Source organism: Crocuta crocuta, unplaced genomic scaffold (genome assembly GCF_008692635.1).
Source record: "Crocuta crocuta isolate KB4526 unplaced genomic scaffold, BGI_CrCroc_1.0 scaffold31, whole genome shotgun sequence".
Classification (NCBI taxonomy): Eukaryota; Metazoa; Chordata; class Mammalia; order Carnivora; family Hyaenidae; genus Crocuta; species Crocuta crocuta.
In genome coordinates, this window is record NW_027528362.1 from 582280 (window position 1) to 607586 (window position 25307).

The 25307-nt window shown below is 36.9% G+C and overlaps 1 protein-coding gene across 4 annotated transcripts in view; it reads right to left on the reverse strand.

Annotated features, from left to right (window-relative positions):
* The window catches only part of UGGT2 (UDP-glucose glycoprotein glucosyltransferase 2), a 160517-nt gene that overhangs the window by 128594 nt on the left and 6616 nt on the right, over window positions 1-25307 (reverse strand). For all 4 annotated transcript variants that reach the window (XR_013332606.1, XM_077753866.1, XM_077753865.1 and 1 more), the window contains exons 3-7: window positions 24781-24893; window positions 13729-13903; window positions 7696-7792; window positions 4791-4863; window positions 2110-2210 (exon numbers count right to left, since the gene is read on the reverse strand). Coding sequence is in view for 3 of the 4 variants with exons in the window: in XM_077753866.1 (XP_077609992.1) it covers window positions 2110-2210; window positions 4791-4863; window positions 7696-7792; window positions 13729-13903; window positions 24781-24893 (559 nt within the window). In the remaining variant the exon portion in view is untranslated. The remainder of the gene's footprint in view (window positions 1-2109; window positions 2211-4790; window positions 4864-7695; window positions 7793-13728; window positions 13904-24780; window positions 24894-25307) is intronic.

A 25307-nucleotide genomic window follows, 5' to 3' on the forward strand; every position in this document is an offset into this window, starting at 1 on the left:
TGGGCAAAGCACGAGCTCGCAGTTCTCAGTATCTTTCTCCATCACACATCCCTACCCAACCTCTCACAATGATCCTCGTAGTCTCTTTATATAACCCACCCTCAACCTTATCCCAACCCCTCCTCAGATCTCACATCAGCGGTCACTTCTACAAGGCCTTCCTGCTCTCCCCAACCCTCACCACCAGTTCATGTCTTCCTGGCATCCACCCTTCTTAATTCTACCTACCTTTGCTTTAAAGCAATTACAATAATAATTTTTACATTGGTTTTAAATTTGTTTTCTGTTTACCTAAGATCCTTTGAAGATACACAGTGTCTATGTTAGCTCATTTTATCTTCAGAATCTAGTGTTTTCCAAAATGTCAGTTGGAACCCATTATTCTGTAGTGACATCAGATTGAATAGGTAATGTGAAGTAATTTTTCTCATGATACACAGTGGAATAAAAGAAGGTTTGCCAGAATGAATAAAAAGTAGTAAACATTTATGTTTTATGCAAAAACTTTTTTTTTTTTTTTTTTTTAAGTTTTGAGCCTATCAGTGTATTCTTACATCATATACTCATGTATGGGTCCTGATATAAATAAAATAGGTTTGGCTCTCAGCCAAAAATTATAAAGCCATGGAGGTAAGGACATGACTAACATATAGTAGACCTTCAATAAATATCTGGTAAATCAATAAAGAAATCTATTTAATAGAAATCTATTTTGTTTGGCTTCTATAATGTGCTCCTCATGGGCTCTACTTTCCACAGCTGGACCAGCGCCACAGTGCCCACCCATGTGCACCGACTGCTCACTCTGCACTATCAGCTCCTCCTCCTTTTGAACACCTTGATGCTAAGATGCCCAGCTCTTCCAATCTTCTCCTTTTAACTTACGGACTTCCTGTTGAGGCCTCTACCAGACCATGTCATCTAAATGTGTCACCGTCACCATAAACAATCCATTTAACTTCAGTCTCATTCTGAAACACCATCTTCAACCCCAAAACATACTTACATGTTTTATTTTCTCTCTATTCAGGCTCAAAGCTGGACGTCTTAAAGCCATCTTTGACTCCTTTCATCTCCTAACCATTTGCTAAATCCAGCCTTTGTTTCGATGTCCTCTACCACAGTCTCAGTGCAATCTCTCACTACGTGATTTCAAAGAGGTCTTAACCACAGCCCATTTCTAGTCCAAATCCATCTTACACAGACATCAGCCAGACCTATTACAATGGACTGTGCATGTTCTCTGTTTATAGGTCTTTAAAAGTATCACCTACAATTATCATCTGCAATTATATTTTATAAATGATGGGTTCCTTGGAAAACATTTCGAAGAAGAAAGTAGAATGGTAGGTGCTTCCCTACAACTGATGGGAAAACTGGGGAGAAACGGGGAGTGACTATTAATGGGTACATTACTTTCTTTCTGAGGTGATAAAAATACCCTAAAATTGACTGTGGGACGGTTAAAAAAAAAACTCAGAAAATATACTAAAACCCATTAAATGGTACATTTTAAAGGGATGAATTATAGATCAACTGTCTCAATAAGCTGTTAATAAAAAGTTGATGAGCTATGAATTACACAGAAAAATATGTCCCCATGACTGACTAAAAATTAGAAGTAACAAAAAAGAAAATAACAAATTGAAAACGAGTTACAGTTCTAACTAAATTTTGATCACAAGATATCTGCTTACAGGATGTCAGCACAGAGGCTGTTCTAAGCTAACAGTGAAATATGACCTATTAAGGTCAAAATTTTCAACAGAAGAAAATTGATGATTTCCTGACTGACTAGCCAAGACTTTTAATCACTGTTGTAGACAACTTGAAATGTGATTTACTTTTATAGGAGATGAACCTATAAGAAAAATCAGCGTATACTTTAAAAGTGATTAGATAATATCAAATAACTATACTTCATATAATTTTAACTCTAATATAAATATATGATCTACTTGATAGACAGCCTTTTAATTACATATGAATTCCCACAAAAATTCACATCAATAACTATTATTATCTATGAAATAATTTGCATATTATATAAAAGCTTACTGAACAAAACAGAGATCAGTTACAAAATGCTGTGTTAAAGAAGTACTTTACCTTGCAGTTCCCAGACTTTCAAAGGTATCATTTCTTTGCTACTCTCAATCAGGTATTTTTGGAATGCTGTCAGATTATCTCTAAGATCTGAGTATCTTTCTCTGCATTAGAATATTAAGTCATGTTAATTATCATCACCTAATACAAATTATGCAAGTAGTATATTTTGAAATTAACTTTTTCAAACAACTAGACACACACAAAAAAACAGTTCCATCCAGATAATAAATTGTGATACAGCTATATCCACAGAACTTAAAAACAATGAGGTATATATGTCCACTTTTTTAAATATAGAAAACAAAACAAAATCTGGAGGGATGTACTCTCAATTGTTACCATGTTGACATTATGTAAAAGGGATCCAAGAATGAGGGCAGAAGCATTAGCTTTTATATTCTATACTTTTTAACATTTTATAAATTACAAGTATTGCTTTTATAATTTAAAACTATTTTATAAAGAAAACATTAATGTTGCCTATATAATCTTAAAGTTCCATCTTTGAAACTTATCAAAATCTTCAGTCAGATAATTTTGCCTGATGTCAAACACCTCTATGTATCTTTATAGAATGGCAAATAATAACATAATAGGAATGACATCTTACTACACAGATGATCTACACTAGAACTTCTGGGTGGCTCAGCTGGTTGAGCATCTGACTCTTGTTTTTGGCTTAGGTCATGATCCCAGGGTTGTGGGATTGAGCCCCGCATCAGGCTCCATGCTTATGCCAGTCTGTCTGTCTGTCTGTCTCTCTCTCCCTCTGTCCCTTTTCCCCTGCTTGTGCTCTCTCTCAAAAACAACAAAAATTAAACTATAACTTCTTTTTTCTAACTCATGAAATCAAGACATAGTGCCGTTTAAGATTTAAATACAATTATTTTTTTTTAAAACATCTTACCACCAACACAACTTAGAAAATACATATTTCAACAGCAAAAAGATTTTAAAAAGAAATAAAAAATATACAGAACAGACAGAAATGCATTAATCATATAATTACAATAAATAAATACACCACAGTGTGGATGTCATGCAATTTTATTACAACGGGGGGTGGGGGGCACATTTTAAAAACAAATCAAGACCGACTACAACTGTTCTTACAGGGAAAGAGCAAGAGAACTTCTTCCATAAGGAAGTTCATAAATTAACTCCTCCTTTCTCAACTTAATTATGGAGCGAAATTAAGTTTACAAGAGCTACATTACTGTTTTCATATTTAATAATAATCTTAATTTTCACTGCTAAAATTATTTATGTAACTCAGACAAAAATACATTATTCATCTAATACCTCTCAAAGCAAAGGGTTTTGCCTTAAATCAATTTAGTAGCTCTGTAAGAATGAATTTGAGTATTTCCTCTTTTAAAAATCCCTAATATCCCAGGGCTCCAAAGGCTTTTTTTTATAGAATGTGCAATTTATTCCCATAAAAAGTTTTATGCTTAAAAAAAAGGAATAGAACTGTGGATTCCAAGATGTCGAGATACAGCTGACAATGGAATAAAAGTGTGTTGTTATCCACTAAATAAATACTTTACTTAGAATAAATCCATTTTGCAGGACGCATGAACTTCTCAAGGTCAACTAGTACGGCACTGTGCCGGCAGACTNATGAATTTGAGTATTTCCTCTTTTAAAAATCCCTAATATCCCAGGGCTCCAAAGGCTTTTTTTTATAGAATGTGCAATTTATTCCCATAAAAAGTTTTATGCTTAAAAAAAAGGAATAGAACTGTGGATTCCAAGATGTCGAGATACAGCTGACAATGGAATAAAAGTGTGTTGTTATCCACTAAATAAATACTTAGAATAAATCCATTTTGCAGGACTCATGAACTTCTCAAGGTCAACTAGTACGGCACTGTGCCGGCAGACTTTAGTAACTGTCATCTGTATAAATCAGCAGAGGCTCCACAAATGTTCTCCGGGTCTGTACAGTACCTTCTCGCCAGGAGAACGGACCTTGGCGTCCTTTATAAATACTTAGAACGTTAAATAAAAATTAAAGCTATTAATAAAAACTGTCCTTTACCTTTAATTAATCTTGTCTTTTTAAAGAAGCCACCCACTCCCGTCTTGTAAATAAGGGAAAGCACATATAGAATAACAACTACCCCCATTCATGAACATTCAGAGAACACTCACCAGCCTATTCTTGGTCTCCAATCAGTGATGCAAGAAAAAAAAAACGGGGGGGAGTTGGCACAACTTTAATATCTGAACAGTTACTTATATGTGTGCATGCAATAAATAAGAGACCATTAAAAGGTTTTCAATATGTCAATCTGAACACAGAAATTTAAGAAAATGCAAATTTTCTCTTCTGAGGCATAAAAATTTTATGTCATGTGAATGACCCAATAATAACCATGATTTTTCTAACCCAGAAGATCTGTGAAAGACGCTATAATATTTTGTTCGCTTGTTTTTTGACGACTTATCTTGACAAAGATAAGTTGGATCATTTCCAATTCCTATTTTTCTGATCATACTCATCATAGTGTGAAACTGGTGATTATTTTTCAATTTTGTGCTTTGCATTAGCCACGTATTACTTTTGTAATAAAACCAATTACGTGTATACTTTAAGAATTGAAACATATGCCAACACAGCACACTGAACTCCTTTAAGAACACAGTAATGGAACTTCATTTCAATTCAGACTTACTTTAGTTTCCCGAAGAGAAATCCTTGAACTTCATTTGTTTCAATCCCATCCTCTACAGTAGCATTAGTCACTGCTATTTTGGAAACAAAATAATACAAAAACATTTTCAGACTGGAAAAAGGAGATGTAATAAAAAATTAGAAGAACACAAGATCACATTCCTTTTGTTTTACCTTGTTTTTCTTTCACGTATCAGCTCACTGATAACATGCATGTGCACATGCTTGTATTTCCAACTGTGCTTTGTTAAACAGGCTTGGATCATTAAATATTTAACAAATGCTTTACACATTATTTCACAGTCAAGTTCCATTTTATAACCAGAATGGTAAGTCAAAGTGGCTGCAACAAATCCTGGGCTTAGCTCTTAGCCAGGCAGGAGCTCCAAACTCTAACAAATGTAAGCATGCATGTGTATTTCCAATGTCTTTAAAGATAATCAAGAAATCTTTAGAAAGACCCCAAACTCATGGCCTCAAAATGTAAGGATATAACATTATACGGTCATCTCCCCCTTTCCTTCTCCTTTACTCACCAAATAATACAACATACAGGGCGGTAAATGGTACATGTAAAGGGTACTTGGGATCACAAGGACTCGCGACCTCTCACGGCATGGGGCTGCTCTCGGGGTGCATCAGACCCATTCAGGTACACTCCTCCCTCCTCTCTCTTCTGAAGGCCCTCACCTCAGGGCTGTAGCTAAGAGCCCTGGGTGTTCAGATCTAGTCTTCCTTCTCCTCCCTTTTATTCCTTCATCAGGCTAATATTTGTTGGCTGCTTGCTAGGATTCCTGCCACATAGACACCAGCAAGAGAGACACAAAAGAAACAAACTCCACTTGGGGCGCCTGGGTGGCTTAGTCGGTTAAGCATCCGACTTTCGCTCAGGTCATGATCTCACAGGTCGTGGGTTCNTCAAGGCACTGTGTCAAGTTTCTTACGAAAGCAGCACATAATACATGGGCTGTAGAAAGGAGAAAACCACGCTCGACAGAGAAAGACAGGCAGCCGTCTCGGAGGTACTAACAGATAGGACTTTTAAAAGACGCATAGGTCTTTGATGAAAGAAAAGTGGTAGAAGATGGAAGGTTTCAGACAGAGGGAACAGCATATGCTAAAGGATAAAAGTGCTCTATAGAGGCCATAAAGGCTTAGCATGGAGCCAAACATGGAGGCATCCAGGGAACAGAAAATTATTCCGTGTATCGGTTTACTGTTGCAGAGCCAGAGGGGACAAATGAGAGGCTGAGGAAGGGTGATAAGGCAGAAAGAGGCTGGAGTGTGGAAGCTGTCTCTCCAACAACATGGACTGGAATTTATGAGGGACATTATGGGGAGCCATGAAGAGACTTCAACCAGGAGAATCACAAAGCCAGATTTTCAGCAGAGGGCATTCCATCTGAAAGCACTGTCAGGAATACCCATTAATTTATATGGGGGGAGGGTAATGGCACAGAAGGCCAAAGATCAGAGAGAAGGCCAGTTAGAAGCCAGACACATGTACACAGAGGGAAAACCTGAACTGAGTTAAATATGTAATACAGAACATTCATGTGATCACTGAATTTAAAATTTTTTTCCACCTGGCAGTTTATGTTTTTATTATTTTTAATTTTTTTCGATTTTATTTTTTTTCACCTGACATTTTAAAGAAAATTCCACAAGCCCAAGGACAGCTAGAAAATGCCTTATGTTACTATTTTAACTGTAAAATAAGACACTAAACTATAAAGCATTATAAGGCTACATATAAGCTATACAGAAATACATAAAATTTGATACTACTTTTCCAGTAACTCTTTAACTGGTAGGACTTAACAGTAATACAGATCTTTATTTGAAGCATATTCACGAGGAATGGCCAGAACAAAGTCTGTGATCAGAGCAGGGCCTCCAGGACCTGGATAGAAAAATAAAGTTGAAGCAAAAGCCACATCTGAGAGCGTATAAAAGAATGAATTAAAAACTCTTAACCAAGAATCAAGTATAAATAAGTTTGAGATGAACCAGAGAAGAAAAGATTTTCCTAAGAATCTCAAAACTTCATTTTGTTCAGGTCTCCAGACTCCTTCATCTGGGGCCTGCAGTTAGTACATACAACCGTGGACAGATATCAGTTTGTAGACACAAGTCTAATCAATCCACTTCATCTAATGGTTGAGGCCTCCCCCCTCCTACTTTAAGAATAGCATCATCATCCTAAGTTCATTATAAACCCTTGAGACAAAGTGCCCTAAGACCATGTGTTGTCAATGACTTTCAGATTTACTGAGATACTGATCCCCTTACACACCCCGCCCCCACTCTGGAGGCTGCTGGGCATGTGGTGGGCCAGTCACCTCCAGTCATAACCAGTCTCACCTCTTACCTCAGTGGGCCTTGCACATGGTACCATTTTTTTATATGTTGCTGAAAATGGTTGGGAACTCACTGGATAAAAGAAAATAATATGCTATTTCCAATTTCTAAAAGAGTTTTTGAAAGCACAATATGAAACACGTTTCTTTCAGTTTAAAAATTAAATTCTAAACTAAGGAGAACCATGTCTACCCCATCCTCAGCCTCAGATTATCATATGTAAGACTACAGTCATTACATTAAAAATTTTTTTTAACATTTTATTTATTTCTGAGAGAAAAAGAGAGAGACAGTGTGAGCAGGGGAGGGTCAGAGAAAGAGGGAGAAACAGAATCCGAAGTAGCCTCCAGGCTCTGGCCTAGCTGTCAGCACAGAGCCCGATGCAGGGCTTGAATCCATGAACCGTGAGAACATGACCTGAACCGAAGTCGGATGCTTAACCGACTGAGCCACCCAGGGGCCCCGAAAGTCATTACATTTTAAAAAGAACAAAGTTTGTAAACCTCCAAATTTTTATTCTATTCAAATACAGAGAGTAAACTTACTTTTAACTTGGGTATCATCCAAAGCTTTGTATTCTGTACTCTTAATCGCTAGCTCCACACCATAGCCAGATAAGTACATTTTCTGTGAGACCGGTTTCTGTTCAAACATATTGATTTTTTTAAAAAAGAGAAAATATTTATTCAAACATCTTCTTTTAAATTCAGTATGTTTGTTTATTAGGACATTAGGGTAAATTTCTAACACTGACTTTTTAAATCAATGAATTACTATTATTTGGGGGATATTTATACTCTCTCTAGGTAAAGTTTATCAAGGACCCAGAATTTGGTTGATTACCACTTCTTAACTTTCTAAAAACTTTGCAATGACTCTAATGTTTTAATTTTTTAAGTTTATTTATTTATTTTAAGAAAGACAGAGAGAGAGAGAGAGAGAGAGAGCGCGCGTGCGCGCACATATGCACACAAGCAAGGGAGGGGCAGAGAGGAGGAGAGACAGAATCCCAAGCAAGCTCTACTCCATCAGCACAGGGACGGATGCGGGCTCGAACTCACAAACCATGAAATCATCACCTGAGCTGAGATGAGGAGTCAGACGCTTAACTGAGGCCACCCAGATGCCCCAAATGTTTTAACTACTCTTTTACAAAGAAAAAATATCTGATCTTTTTATGTTCGTGGTAACTTCCCCAATTCTCCTAAGAGTTAATTAACAGAGGCTCTCATACAATCGAGTTTCAATAAAACTATACTCCTTTTGGTGAATGCCACAAGATTTCCTAAACCAGCAAATGCTCTTCACTTGCTAGTTGTCTAGGTATAGGACAACCATAGTGGTGCCAAGAGCAAATACTGAAGAGTAGAGGTAAAAGCCACATAAACAATGCAGCGTCAAAGCTGAACGTGATTACACTTTTATTCATGTTCCTAAATGATTAAAATATACCAAATGCCACAAATGAGTATCTAGTCTTCAATGAGGGGCAACAATTGCCTAAAACGGAGCTGTCTGAAGGGGAGATATAAAACGTACTTCTAGAGATTAACCCATCAAGGCAGAAAAGTTACATTTTTTTCAAAAGGTAAGCAACTTGGATGAAGAATACTTAATACTTTTTGAAGGTTCTTTCTAACTTCTAGATCTAAATTCTTAACAACCGTGCTACAATGTATCATCTGGCATATTCATTCACAGTGTAGGAAACTAGTTTAACCTAGTGCCGAGTTAACTCCCTTGTGCACTTTTGCTTACTCAGGTTCACGTGAGAGCAGTTTCGCAGTCCTACACATGACAGAGGAAGAGGTAGAGATCTGAAGGAAGGAAAACTTTAATACTGTATTACTCTTTTTATTCTCTTCTTTCCTCCCTAAAGTTCTCCTCCAGCCTTAAAAAGAAGTATATGACCAGAGTAATTACTCCTGGGATGTTCTATTTTCAAATAAGAGAATATAAGAATTAATTTCAGATATGCAGACAAGTATTTAACACTGCCACCCACATGAAAATGTAACTTGCTAATTTCTCAGGCACATGCTACAATGAAAGATAGCATGAGAAAACAGAGTGGCTTATAATTATGGTCATCTGAAAAAGTTAAAAATATTTTAAAGAGTTTTCAATTTCACATAGCACAATTTAAAAATGCATTTTGACTATTCACTAAAAAGGCAATCAGTTGGTAGAGAAGCAAATTGAAGCTTCAAGTCTACATATTTTGTTACAGTTCATAAAAGAAATGCAATTTCATATAACCAATTTCCATTATCGATTCTGAAATATTATTAGTTCCTCAGGAATAAAGATAAATGTTTATTAAATTCATATTTACTATCTCCATTTGAAAATGTATTTAATATAAAATTTGAATGGTAGTTTAATAAGCTTGAGTTTGCAAACCAAAAATGCTCACAGACTAAATCAATTGGTGAGAAGAATCTTTCTTCATTTTTCTATTTCTTCTCTCCCAATAAAATTAGGCGTGTTTCAAAAGCAGCATAAATAAGTCCATTTTATTAGAATTACATTGACTAGATTTAAAACATAACTATTTTGAATGTACAATAGGTCATTCATTAAAAAGAAAGCTGTAATTTGATTCTACTAAGTGCCCAGATAGTTGGCTGGTATGATTTCATAGTACACTTAATGGCTGCATTCTCCAAAAAATAAGTTGGGACACTGAGTCTCAGTAGATGAGCATACCTCTCCGTAGGGTACATCAGAATCACTTGGGGGACTGTTCTGAAAATTCCAGTTAACATACAGTGTAGTCTTGGCTTTCAGAGCAGTGACTCATCTCGTACATATCACACCCAGTGCTCATCCCTAAAAGTGCCCCCCTCAATGCCCATCTAGCCTTTCTCCTCACCCACCTCCCCTCCAGCAAGCCTGTTTGTTCTCCATATTTAAGAGTCTCTTATGGTTTGCCTCCCTCTCTGTTCTTATCTTATTTTTCCTTCCCTTCCCCTCTGTTCATCTGCTGTGTTTCTTAAATTCCATACGTGAGTGAAATCACATATTGGTCTTTCTCTGACTTATTTCACTTAGCATAATACTCTCTAGTTCCATCCATGTTGTTGCAAATGGTAAGATTTCATTCTTTTTCATCACCGAGTAGTATTCCAGTGTGTGTGTGTGTGTGTGTGTGTGTGTGTGTACACACATACACATCTTCTTTATCCATTCATCAGTTGATGGACATTTGGGCTCTTTCCATAATTTGACTATTCTTGATAGCACTGCTATAAACATTGGGGTGCATATGCCCCCTTTGGATCAGCTTTTCTGTACCCTTTGGATAAATACCTACTAGTGCAATTGCTGGGTTGTAGGGTGGATGTTTTTAAAAAAGATAAACATATACTTCAATCTCCTATTTCCATTTGTACTCTGATATAATGGACATAAACACTATTAGTTGAAAGTGTACAACATGATTTAATAGATGTACATTATGAAATGATTACCACAGAAAGCTTAGTTAATAGCTATACCTCAGGGTTTTTTTTCTTATGATAAATACTTTTAAGATCTATTCTCTCAGCAACTTTCAAATATGCAAAGGTACTATTAAGTACAGTCACCCTAGAACTTGTAACTGGAACTTTGTATTTTCCAACCACCTTCACCCATCATCACCACCTCCCATAACCACCAATCTATTCTGATTTTATGAGTTTGGTTTTTTTAGATTCCACATATAAATGACATTACAGTATTTCTCTTTCTCGGACTTATTTCACTTGGCATAATGCCATCAAAGGCCCATCCGTGTTGTCACAAATGGCAGGATTTCTTTAAGGATAAATATTATTCCACTGTATACATGTGCCACATTTTCCTTATCCATTCATCCATTGTTCCCATGTCTTAGTTATGGGAGGTAATGCTGCCATGAACATGAGAGCACAGAAATCTTCTCAAGTTAGTGCTTTCTTTCCTTTGAATGTATACCCAGAAGTAGAAATGCTGGACCACATGGTGGTTCTTTTTAAAATTTTTTGAGGAACTCCAAGCTGTTTTCCATAGTGGCTGCACCAATTTACACTCCCCATCAACAGTGCAAAAGGGATCCATTTTCTCCACATCCTCTTACACTTGTCTTACTGGTAACAGCCACTCTAACAGGTGTGAGGTGGTATCTCACTCTGGTTTTGATTTATATTTCCTGGTGATGAATGATGTTGACCGCCTTTTCACATTCGTGTTGGCCATTTGTAGGTCTCCTTTGGAAAAATACCTAATCAGGTCCTTTGCCCATTTTTTAATCAGATTGGTTTTTTTTGATACAGAGTTGTAGGAATTCCTTATGTATTCTGGATATTAGACAGATATTAGATCATTAGATAAATGATTTGTAAATATTTTCTCCCATTCCTTCCATTGCCTTTGGTTTTGTTAGTGGTTTCCTTTGCCGTGCAGAGGCTTTTCATCTGATGTAGTCCTATTTCGTTTTTTCTTTTCTTTTTAATTTTATTGATCCTGATTTTTGTTTTGTTGCCTTTGCTTTTGATGTCAAAGCCAATAAAACCACTGTCAAGACCATTGTCAAGGGGCCTTTTTATTAGGTTTTCTTCTAGGACATTTATAGTTTCATACTATTTGTTTATTTTTATTTTGAGAGAGAAAGTTGGCAGGGAAGGGCGGGGGGGGGGGGGGGCGNTCCCAAGGCTCTGTGCTGTCAACATGGAGCCTAATGCAGGGCTCAAACTCATGAACTACCACAATCTGAGCTGAAATCAAGAGTCAGATGTTTAACCGACTGAGCTACCCTGTCACCCTCATATTTTATGTTTAAATTTTAAATCCATTTCAAGTTAATTTTTATGAGTGTTATAAGATAGGAGGCCATTTCCATTCATTTGCATGTGGTTATCTAGTTTTTTCAGCATCATTTAACTGAGTATGCTTGGATCCTTTGATGAAAATTAGTTGACTATAAATGTATGGATTTATTTCCTGGCTCTCTGTTACACTGATCCATGTATTTTTATTCCTATACGACACTGTTTTAATACTATAGCTTTGTAATATAATTTGAAATCAGGAAGTGTGATGCCTCTGGCTTTGTTCCTCATTCTCAAGATTGCTTTAGATTTTAAAGCTACTGCAATCAAAATATTACTGTATTTGTGTAGAAGAGACATATATATATATTACTGGAACAGAGAGGCTAAAAACATAAATGCTTGGTACGTGATGGCTTAGAATAAAGACTTAACTGTTCAACAAATCATGTGGGGGCAAATAATCTTCTATATGGAAAAACCAGAATTATATCTCTACCTCACAGCATATTCAAACACAGTCCAGATGGATTAAAGACCAAAACATAAAGGATAGCATTTTAGTGGTCACAGACAATACAGGAAAATCTCCTTATGACATTGAGAAGAAAACCATTAAAGCAAAGGTGGATATGTCTGACTAAATCTCTATACTTGTGCTGCAGCAACGAGGTCATAACTTTTTTTTTTAATACTAGAAGCCAGAAATAACGCTAGAAGATGTTTGCAAGCTATGGAAGAAAGGATTAGTATTCAGAATATATTTTTAAAAATCTGTATATGAGAAAAAGAAAAAAACCAAAGAATCTAAGATAAAAATAGGTAAAGAATATGGATAGGCAATTAACAAGTATATCTGCAATGCTTTCATTACTTTACATATTATTATGCAAGTAACTATATTTCAATATAAAACCCTCTTTCCATGCTGGGTCTATAGCAGTAAAAGCAGAAACTTTCCAATGGTCATTATATTCTAGTACATATGTGTGAGTTTGGTACATTCTAGTACATATGTGTGGGGTGGAGGGAATGGATGGTGCAGAGGTATAAAAGATAACTTAAGATATAGCAATGAATGCTATAAAATCATTAGACAAGAATAATGTGATAAAAGTGTGATAGCAATGAAGTTGGAAAGGTGGGAACACAACACATCTGACCAGAAACTTGAAGAAAAAGTAGTCACCTGTCCAAAGACATAGTTAGGAGAATTCCTGGATCAAGCTTCACACTTTGAATATATACCATCAGTTTTATCAATTAGATTTTCTCATAGTAATATTTTCATTAAAAATAACTATTTACGAATCCTAGCAAATATTACATGCATTATGGTTTTGGTTTTTATCCAAGTTTTAAATGTGTTTCAGATTTAAGAAAGAATATGAAAAGAAATATCAACACAATAACCCCAGAGAAGATACAGAATCCCAATACATTTTTCCACATAAAATTAACATTTGATAGTTGTATTAATTCTTAAAAATCTTTAGGAGTGCCTGGGTGGCTCAGTCTGTTAAGCATCAGACTCTGAGTTTCAGCTCAGGTCATCATCTCATTGTTCGGGAGTTCAAGGACCGCATCGGGCTCTGCGCTGACAGAGAAGGAGCCTGCTTGAGACTCTTTTCTCTGCCCCTTCCCCACTCACATGAGTCTTTCAAAATAAATAATTTAAAAAATTTTTTAAATCTTTAACTATTCAGGAGGAACTTATGTAAAATCTGGTATGGAAATTATTAAACAGGCTTTTTATAGCCAAAATAATCTTGGATAAAATTGTACCTGAATATAATGCCGAAGAACATATAGAATTTCCCCATTTTTAGCCTTTTCAGACAATACTGTGTGAAATTTACCAAAAGCTCTGGTACCCATTTCAGCATAGAGTATAATCACTGGTAAATTCTCTTTGTTTGTAGGAAATTTATGATCTCCTTTAAATAGATAAGGTCTGGGCCTAAAATGGAAACAAAACACAAACTTCAAAAACAATTCAAAGAACATATGGGAAATACAACATGGCCTTTTAGTATTTCTGCTTATCAAACAACTTACAGGAAAAAATATACACACGTTTCGTGTGTGTGTGTGTGTGTGTGTGTGTGTCTCTCACAGAAAAAGTAAACTTCCTGTGGTGAATTTTCATCCTGTGTGCAAGTTAACATAATAACTACTATGGGAGAATTAAAAAATGTAAACAAAATATACCTGCAAAATAACTTTACTTATACATAAAACAATACACACAAGACAGAATGCAATATAAACATGCTGTAAAATTTTATAGCTGTATGTCAATAACTGAGAAAGAATCCTATATGCACATCTAGCATATGAAATTTGAAGGAATCAACAGAAAGTGACTTCTACTAAAGACAGAAAAGGAATCTGTTTAACCCAAAACTGAATATTACAAACATTTTTAAAGAAAGTTCACAATCTTTAAATAATGACATATAATGGCAATATATTTTTCAATGCAATAAAATTTATATTTTATTCAATTCAAAAGGTATAATTTTTCATAGCTCACATTTCCTGAAAATGAGTTCCAAATACTTAAAAAACAAAGGCACTATATCATACAAAGATTATCAGTACTTAATAACAGCTCATTAAACCTGCAAGGATAATCAAACGGAGAAGTCCTATAGCCCAGCCCTAACATTAACAGACTTTGATACCTTTTAATTTGCCAGGCACTATGGTAGATTCTTTGTACCTTTTATTACAGTCTATCTTCCCAACAATTCCTTTAGATAGTTACTATCATTTACTTAATACTTCTAGGGCTTCTGAGGCTCAGCCAAGTTAAATATCCAAGGCAAGATCAAACAGAAAGCCAAATTTCAACTCTTAACTATGGAATCCTAAGCCCACATCTTTTTAACAATTTATACAGGTAGAAAGAAAAACAAGATACTGAAGTTAATAACAAAGGTGTCGAGAAATAACATTTAATGAATTCAGATCTCTACAGCCTTTTAGTCATTTACTACCTTTAAATAGTACAAACAAAAGGCGAGAGGAAAAGGAGGGAAGAATAACACAGCTACAGCATGCTAGTGAAAAGGCTGTGGGTTTTGAAATTAGGCAGAATTGGATTCAAGTTCTAATTAACTACTTACTAGCTATGCAGCTCTTAACCAATGATTTGATCTCTCTTGGGCCTATTTCTTAATCTGTTCAAGAGGAGGAATTCTTGCTACCTCCTAGGTAGCTTTACCAAAAGGACTTGCAAATCATCTCGCAGAGCACGAAGCAAGCACATGCCTGATGCTCAAGAAATGATCATTCTCTCAGTCTAGCAAACCTCCACTTTCTTAAACTATAGACCAAAAGTACCATCAAGGATCCAACCAAATGTTGGATATTATAGCACCATTAACGATGAAAGTAGGGAGTATTTATCTATGTAATTATGATTATACATACCTCGATTTTTCCAGAAGGACATATAAGAACTTGATAGCACTGTTGACTATGGGGAGGAGATCTAGAAGTCTGGAGTTAAGAATCATATAATTTGCTGTATGTATATGTTGTATTATTCTAATTTTTAATGTTTAAATTTAATACATTGGGAACATGTTCTTTTGGTGTAAGTTAACATAAAATACATCAAAAGAATAAAAAGACAAATACTGCACTTAGATTAACATACTGAATTGTTAAGTCATTTTCTACTGATGCCCTCAGCTTTCATAAACTAGATATATATATAGGATTCTTTTTCACTTACTGACATAACTATAACATTTTACAGCATGTTTATATAAGTCTATTTTAATATGTTTATTGTTTTGGGTGTAAAGGAAATTATTTTGTTGGCATATTTTCTTTACATTTTTAAATTCTTACACAGTAGTTAATTTACCCACACAAGGTAAGAATGAAAATTCTCAACCAAAATTTAAAATGAAAACTGAATATTTTTGTCAAGAAGTATAATTTTAGGGGTGCCTGGGTGGCTCAGTTGGTTAAGCACCTGACTTCAGCTGAGGTCATGATCTCAGGTTTTGTGAGTCTGAGCCCTGCATAGGGTTCTGTGCTGACAGCTCAGAGCCTGGAGACTGCTTTGGATTCTGTATCTCTCTCACTCTCTGCCCCAACCCATGCCCATTCTGTCTCTGTTTCTTTCAAAAAATAAACAAATATTAAGAAAGACAATTTAAAAAAGTAAATAAAAATAAAAAATTTTAAAAAGTATAATTTCAAATATGAAAAATTAAAAAATATTCTATTATTTGAGTGAAATAGAAATTGATAAAATCATTCAGTGATAACCACTGAATTTTATAGAGAAGCATTTCTAAAATATTGGCAAGAAACTTACAAACTTTCTACAACAAACTACGTTATTATTTTTCAATTTTATGACATGGCTGGAAAATTGTACATGTATAAATTATATCTTCTAATAGAGAAATTCAAATTTCTATTTTGTTTATAATTATTATAGAATAGGCTTACCAATGAATATAAGTTTACTTTTACATTAAAAAAAAATGGCTAAATTACTATTGTTCTTGTTTATTAGCTTAACTTTCTTTAAATCAAAATCACTCAAGTACTCAATATACCTTAGTAACAGAATGAAAACTTTCCACTAATTCTTTGGCTTAAAACATGTGATATTTGTGGACTTTACTATGGAGTACTGTGTTTATTTCAGGTTTATAAACTGACCTGAGCTCAAGTATCTTTACGGTGGTTTATAGATGGCTTTCAAAGTATATATGCACACCATCAACCTTCTTTTAATAGATTTCTTTTGAAGTTTTACACATTCACCTGTATTTATTATAAACATTTAACGTAGGATAGGATTAAAAAAATATTACTGTTAACATTTGGATATTTGAAACTTGAAACAAAATTTTATCCAAATAAGAGCTGAATTCACAACATCTCTTCTGCAACAGATTGAGAGAGATGAATGTGCAAAATAAGAAAACTGAATGAGTTGCCATTCTTCATAGTGTCCTATTAATAAACACATAAAAATACTAAACCCACACTTCACATTTAAAAAGTAAAAAGGAATCAAACTATATGAAATTATTAAAATCATTTCATTACTTTTCATTGATACTTTGGAACTCAAATGGCACTAAGTCAAATGGACTGTCATTTAAAAAACTGATTTTTATCAAATCAGTACTACAGAAGTACATTTCATAATTTATACAGGATACCTTCATTTTAATATTATTCTGAAAGACAACGTTTTCAAATAATTTACTATTGTTAGTAATTCGAAAGGCTGGTAATGAAACAATGCTAGTAAATAAATTTTTAAGGTTGAAAATAAAAAGAAAAATTAGAAGGGAACAGATTTTCCAGAGACAAAGTTCTCCCAACTGTAGATCCCCTGTACCCCAAATTCATGTATAAATATGCAGACTGGAACTACTTCATCTTAATCTCAGTAATGCAAATCCCTGTACCTCCGCGCCCTGAGAGGCCGTGATGAAGACGAAGGCTGCAGCTACGAGGTACAAGGTTAACAATTTCGGAACCAGAGCGACATGTGCCACATTTGGGTTTAATGTCTGTATTTGGGGAAAGCGGGCACACAATGTTTCCAAAGGGGACAGGGATTGCTTTTATGACCTATTTATCGTCCCCAGTGAATATCTGCAGTGACCGCACAGATCAGTAGGTATAAACCCCCTCGTACGGGTTGTATGGGATGAGAGACTGATGTTAGCCTACAGCCCATCTGTCCAAAATATGACACACTAGGCCCCTGGGACTTGCTCAGAGTTGGCAGAGTCTGGGACCCTGTGGGCGGGGCTGAGGCTAACCCTGCAGATGGACCTCATCCTGCCGCTTGGGAGTCCTGCTGACAGTAGCCTTTAACACTTGAAGAGACAACAGAATGGCTCATAAAAATATGAGTTAGGTCAAAAATCTGTCAGGGATGGGTTGTTGGGAGAGGCACTCTGCCGGGGCCCTTGACCCTCTCTCTGGCTGTGTCAGGACTGGGAGAGGCCATTTCGCGGGGTTCGCAGCAAGCATCTTTGAGGGATATGTTAACCTCTCACTCTGGAATTAAGTGTAGGTCACTTACTGCTTGTCACAATCGGGAAGGCTCCCCCAGCTCCACGTCCTTCAGCTGCAGTGTGTACCTGCAGCTTGTGTAGTATTCGTGTGGGTCCACTTTCACCCCAGGGGACACGGAGCCCCAGGGAACTGGTGCAAGCGAGCTGGCTCACGGCGCCTGTGGCCATGAATAGCAGTTCTTGGTTTCTGACCAAGAGCCTCCAGTCTTTGGCCAGAATCCATGAAACAGCCAGAGGCAAGCTTATTAGCTTGTAGGTAAGGCAAAATCAATTCCACAGCCCACGAGAAGTTATATATAGCATTAGGCTAATACACTTTTTTCTTTTTGTGAATTTGAGGCACATCCTCAAATCCTTGGCTTAGGACCCACTATTGAAATTCATCCATAGTGGTTTTCTTATTGAAGCAAATAACTTAGGTATATGTATATGTATTTACAGTAACATACTTTTTCCCTTCTGTAGAGGTTCCTCATTCCTAAATTTTCTTAATTTTCATTTTCTTTCATGTTTTCCAGGTTAGATTTTTAGTTTTTCTTTAAAGAAATGACTGATCCTTTAGAACAAAAGAAAAATTCTATTATCTTTTACATTCATGTTATTTTCTTCTGTTGCCTTTGGTTGAGCTAAACACTTGGTTTATTTTTTCCTTTTTTAAATCATAACACAGTTGCCTTTAATTTTTTGTTTTTATTTTTGAGAGAGTGCATGCAAGGGAGGGGCAGAGAGAGAAGAAGAAAGAGAATCCTAAGCAGGCTCCATGCCATCAGTTTGGAACCCAAGATGGGACTCGATGCCACAAACCGTGAGATCAGGACTTGAGCCCAAACCAAGAGTTAGATGCTTGACTGAGCCACCCAGGCGCCACACCCTTCTTTTGTATGTGGTAGTTTCATCATCCCGATTTCAAAAAAAAAACCCAAAAAACAAAAAAACAAAACCCAAACAAAACCCAAACAGCTTCCTTAATAGTTTTATACCCTTGTTGGGGGCAGGGAGGAGAAAGTTATACTTACTTAGGATGGCAATGATTCCTGCCACCTTCTCTCAAATATACAAATATATTTTAATACAACATCTGTCAAGTTCTAGGGCAGATCCAGAGCACAGATCTTTAATCGGGAGGCAGGGAAAAGACAAATCATTCTACCCTTTTTTTGGCTAGTATGTTGCTATGTTTCAAGTAATAAGGTATGTTTTAAGTGGTAAGCAGCTTAACTTCACTCAGACCAAAAGAATGGGCCTAACGCTGTGTTAGGCATTACAGAAATGACTCAGACTGGCAGATGGGAAGCTGCAATTTATTCTGCCAGTGGACAGCCCCAAAGAGGGTGCCTTTACTCTGCCAGTGGGGAGTCCTCCACCTGGCAGACCATACAGGTAGGCCTTTGGCAACAGCGCAAGAGTCAGTACAAATGTACCAAGTTTCATCAAGGGGTCAGAGACTGGTCAGCGGTAGGAGTACCACCTTGAACTCCGCCCACTGAATGGAGTGACCGCATCTGCTGTGGGTGTTACACAGCTGGGGCCCCACTGAACAGCAGCAGCCGGAAGACATCACCAGCTCTGGGGCACCTCGGGGCTCAGTTTGTTAAGTGTCCAACTTCAGCTCAGGTCATGATCTCACGGTTTGTGGGTTCAAGCCCCAAGGTCTGAAGCCTGCTTCAGATTCTTATATCTCCATATCTCTCCAGTCCTCCCCTGCTCACATGCTATCTCTCTCAAAAATAAACATTAAAATAAATAAATAAATAAAATGATCAGCTTTAACTCAGCTCCTAACAGACCAGTAACTTAGTCCAGGCATTAAGGAAAACCACTGTAGACTGAGGGCTCCACTGAGCCAGAAACGTCACTTGAGGTAGTGGAATGGGGCACACGGTTTGTCCCCATGGGTAGCTACCACTTTTTCATGTAAATCTAAGATCATGTTAAGTCAAACAACTACGCTCTTGAATATACCATTTTCAATTGACCAGAGAGACCTGTTGAGTCCCTCTGTCACATTACTCAGTGAATCCTACTTGACCGGTGCCAAAATGTAAACATCAGATGTCAGAGTCACAAGGCTTCCCTGGGTCAGGCCTTCAGTTCTTAGTAAGAGTTCTTAGGAAGAGCTGCTTTTTAAAAAGGGTTACACTTGATGGCTGAGTCAGGCAGGTGGCGCTGTTGCACTCGAAACGGCCTCTGGGAATTCCAGCAGCCACTCAGTAACTCAAGTTTCTCCCCCCTGGGGAGCTCAACTTTCTCCCCCTGGGATTCTATGTTTTTCACCTGGGAATAGACAGTATACGTGGCAGTCCCTGAACAACTGTCTCCCTGGAGACTTCATGAGCATTCACAGTATAAACATGTACAATATCAGTACCAGTTATAATTCCTTCAGGGAAGCTAAAATGATAAAACTTCACTGAATTGGTCTAGAAATCCTTTTTAACTCTTGCTCATTGTGAATATCTTTCAAATCCTATCAGTTGAATCTGGGTGGGTCTTCCTTTAGGAATACATATCAAGGGGGGCGCCTGGGTGGCTTAGTCGGTTAAGCGTCCGACTTNTGGCAGGGGCTAGAGCAAGTTATCAGAAAACTGCTATCCCCCGGCCAGGAGCAGAGAGTACAAATGGCAGAGGGAGAGAGAGGGAGGAGCAGCAGGGAAAAAAAAAAAAAACAAAAAAACGTGTTGAGCTTTTGTCTTCACCAAACCATGGGGTCCTTGTCCTTCCTTTCCCAGAAAGCCCCAGTCTGTCAACCTCCTACCCTAGTGTCTAAAATGGTCAAGAACTGGGGTGCCTGGGTGGCTCAGTCGGTTAAGTGTCCAACTTCAGGTCAGGTCATGATCCTAGTTGCTGAGCGCAAACCCCGTGTCGGGCTCTGTGCTGACAGCTCGGAGCCTGGAGCCTGCTTCCGATTCTGTGTCTCCCTCCTTCTCTCTGCCCCTCCCCCACTCGTGCCCTATCTCTCTCAAAAATAAACAAATGTTAAAAAAAAAAAAAAGCTAAAATGGTCAAGAAATATAAAACATCTAAGGTTTGACTTTACCCTACTTACAAAACATTAAGTTAGGTTTTTATGATTTCATGGGGAGGGAGAGGACAACAAAATATGGACCGAAATGGATACTACGCAAACAGAGGGCATATGCTACAGCTGAGGGACACTGTACCTGCTGCACCACTGCCTTACACCAAGCAGTAAATAAGCCTGCTCCTCTTTCCAAAAGGAAAAACCATCTCATCCCTCCAGGCTGCCTGCTGTGCACAGAAGCCCGAGAAATGGCTCGGGTAAAGCGCCTCTCTCTCCCGGCCAGACCAAGAACGAGCGAGGACTCAGAGGGCCCCCAGCAGACCGCCTCTCCCAAAAGCTTGACGCTAACCTTTTCTTCATCTTAATTTAACTGTAGATCTAGTATTTAAATACGGAGTCTTAAGAAAATTTAAACCAGTCAAAAATTAATTTTGAAAGTTACCAAAACTTGTTTTTAAATGCACTATGAAAAAAAGAAAGCAATGCCTGAAGGCTGACAGTGTCCTAGTCAGTGTATTAAAGCTACAAAGGAACTGAAGATTCTGCCATCTGTGACCACAGAGATGGACCTAGGGGGTACTGAGTGAGGTAAGACAAAGATAAATACCGTATGATCTCAGTTATATGTGGAATCTAGAAAAACCAACAGAACAACCAGCCGCAGACGGGATAAATGCACAGCTGCATTTACCAAGCTGGGGGCTGCAGGAGAACAGTGGGGGAAGGCGGTGAGGAGGCGCAAACTTGTAGGTATAAGTCAGTCATGCAGATGACACGCAGAGCAGAGGGACTACAGCCGGGACACGGCAGCCCCGCTGCACGGTGACAGACGGCACCCGCACTTCTCACGGGAGCGCTGCGTACTGTGTAGGGCTGCGAGTTACTACGTGGTGCGCCTGAACCTAACATAAGGTTGTCTAGCAACTATACTTCAATAAAAACAGAACAAAATTCAGTGCTGACACCCCATAAACACAGCAGGGGGTACTTTTCACAGAAGCCAATCGATCTGAAACTTGCGGAAGAGTATGAAAAAACACCTGGATGAAACTGCTTTAAGAACAAAATTGCTATATTTAAAAAAAAAAAAGGAATTGATAATTTCTAAGATATACTTATTTTCAAGGAGATATAGATATAAAAGAATACCAGAATTTACAGAAATAACATGGTAAATTGTCTAATATACTATACAAAGCTAGATTTAAAAAAAAAAAAAAAGTGGCATTAGCCTGGGTGGCTCAGTCGGTGGAGCCCCCGACTCCTGGTTTTAGCTCAGGTCATGGTCCCAGGATCATGGGATTAACGCCCTGTGCTGGGATCTGTGTTGAGTATGGAGCCTACTTAAGATTCTCTCTCTCTGGGGCGCCTACATGGCTCAGTCAGTTGAACGTCCCACTTAGGCTCAGGTCATGATCTCACCTTCCATGCGTTCGAGCCCCACACCAGGCTCTGTGCTGACAGCTCGGAGCCGGGGGCCTGCTTCAGATTCTGTGTCTCCCTCTCTCTCTCTGCCCCTCCCCTGCTCATGCTCTGTCTCTCAAAAATGAACAAACATAAAAAAAGAAAAAGATTCTGTGTCTCTCTTTCTCCCCCCTCCACTGCTCCCTCCCCTGCTTGCTCTCTCTAAAAAAAAGAAAAAAGAAAAAATATGGCATTAATAATTTAAATAGCTAATTTCATCTATTAAAAGAGAAGCATGAATCTTAAAACGTAAGCAATCTTAATTTAACATAAATTAAGATAATCTCACACCATTAACAAATGCAAAGATGGTATAACAGTTTAACATATATTACTATAATACACTGTATGTCCCATAAAAACTTTGTATTCATCTCAATAGATAAAAAAAGTAATTGATATTTTTTAAAAAATTTATTTTGAGAGACCGCATGCATGGAAGCACAGAGAGACAGAGAGGGAAAGCAACAGAATCCTAAGCTGGCTCCATGCTGTCAGCGTGGAGCCCCATTTGGGGATCGATCCCACAAATGGTGAGATCATGACCTGAGCCAAAACCAAGATTCAGATGCTTAACCGACTGAGCCACCCAGGCACCCCACTATTTCTGACTTAAAAAACACGAAAAATTACAAAACATTAACATTTTTAAAAAAGACAGTATGAATGGAAGACATATCATATCATGTGCTGAGAGACCCAATGTAATAAAAATTCAATTGTTCTTTTTCTTTTTTTTCTTTTAATTTACTTTGAGAGAGAGAGAGGGTGTGAGTGGGGAGAAGGCAGAGAGAGAGAGAGAGAAAGACAACGAGAATCCAAAGCAGGCTTCATGCTGTCAGTGTGGAGCCCAATGCAAGGCTCAATCCCAGGAACTGTGAGACCATGACCTGAACTGAAATCAAGATTCAGATGCCTACCCGACTGAGCCACCCAGGCACCCCTCATAATTCCAATTAAAATCCTACCAACGTTAATTTTTAGGGAGGCAATTTGGCAGGAGAAAAAAGACTCTAGTGTTAATTTGAAAGCATCAATAAACAAATCGAAGTAAAAAATTTGGAGGATATAAAGCAGCAACGAAATTGTATTGTTAGATATTAGAGTATATTGTAAAACAAATACTAAAACAGCATGGCATTTCTATAAGAAACAGGTAATATACAGAATAGCTATGTCATACAGCATAACATAAACATAATGAATATTTAATTGACAAGCAATCTGAAAGGAAAAAGATCTGATAGGTTCCTTACCTTTGAGAACAATAAATTACATGAATTAAAAGTTTAAAATTAAAGGATTAAAAGTTTAAGGTAAAATGAAAGGAAAAACTTTAGGAAAGCTACTGTAGAATTTAGTAAAATCTCTCACTCAGGTTTGGAAAAACTAAGTATAAAAACACACACAAAATTTGCCTACATAGAAATAAAAAGCTTTCTGTATATTAAAACATAAGAAAATATTTTAAAAGGTTTCCAACAAATAAGAGAAGTACTGATATATGTATATATATTTATTACTGTTTAACATATAAAGAGCTCTTTCAAAATTAGAGAAACTTTAATACTTTTGAAAGTACAGATAAATCAGGCACTAAAACATACACCAGGCACTAATAAATAATTTCCTTCTTACTGTCCATATCCTTTTTGTATTAAATACTAAGAAGTAAACAAAAAAAAGAAAGTTTCGAATAATACATTATAACGATGCAACTCTATACTCTGTATTACTGTTTGTATTATTAATTTTTTATTCCCAGGTTATACATTCAGTTTAAAGAGACAGAGGCCAGGGGCGCCTGGATGGCTTAGTAGGTTGTGCTTCCAACTCAACTTAGGCCCAGGTCATGATCCCAGGGTCATGGGATCCAGCCCCGCATTGGGCTCCTTGCCATCAGCACAGAGCCCGCTTGGGATTCATTCTCTCTCTCTCTCTCTCTCACAAAACAAATAAGTAAACTTAAAAAATAAAGAGAAGCCAAATAAATACACAGTTTTGCATGTTTGAGAAAACACTTTATGATTATATAAAACATATTTCATGTATTCTGTGCTATTTTGATATACTTTACATTCTCAAATCAAAAGCGAATTGAGACAAAATACTGAGGGGACTTGAACTACCTGCTCAGATTCAGTTTTCTCCATCCAGAGCACAGGCTTTAATAAAAATTTTTAACAATGAAGACATTGTTTATTATAAGAAATTTCTGTACTTCAACTCTCATCTCTTTTTATAAACCACATCTTTTACTAAAGGCTATCATTAACTTACCTCGAAGTAGCCTTCTTCAGCAGCTTTTTAATCTCATTAATTTTACAGGTGTGTTTTTTATGGATAACCACAAATGCATCACAGCCATCTGGCGGGGGCTCATCAGCTGCAATCTAAGATTTCAAAGATTATATTTAGCTACAGTAGTTTATAATTACAATATGATCTTTAAAACTCATACATTCCTCTGATTAAAATAACTCATCAACCACTATTAAGTTATTGCTCTAATTAAAGTAAAAAATATCTATATGCAGACAGAATCAAATACTTTAACAAAATCAACCTTATAATACAAAATGCATGCTTCAAAGTTATTGAAAAGATTCCATCACATTAAAATTTTCATTACAGTTCATTTCAATAATGATTTGTCCTCATAATTTCCTTATATCTATAAAATTATATATTCAATGACAATCAATAACAATGATAATATAATCAATGATAGGCTATGGGACCAGGTCTTATAAGTCTGTAGATCCTTTTGAACCAAAGATATTCACATTAAGATAGAGTTATGCATA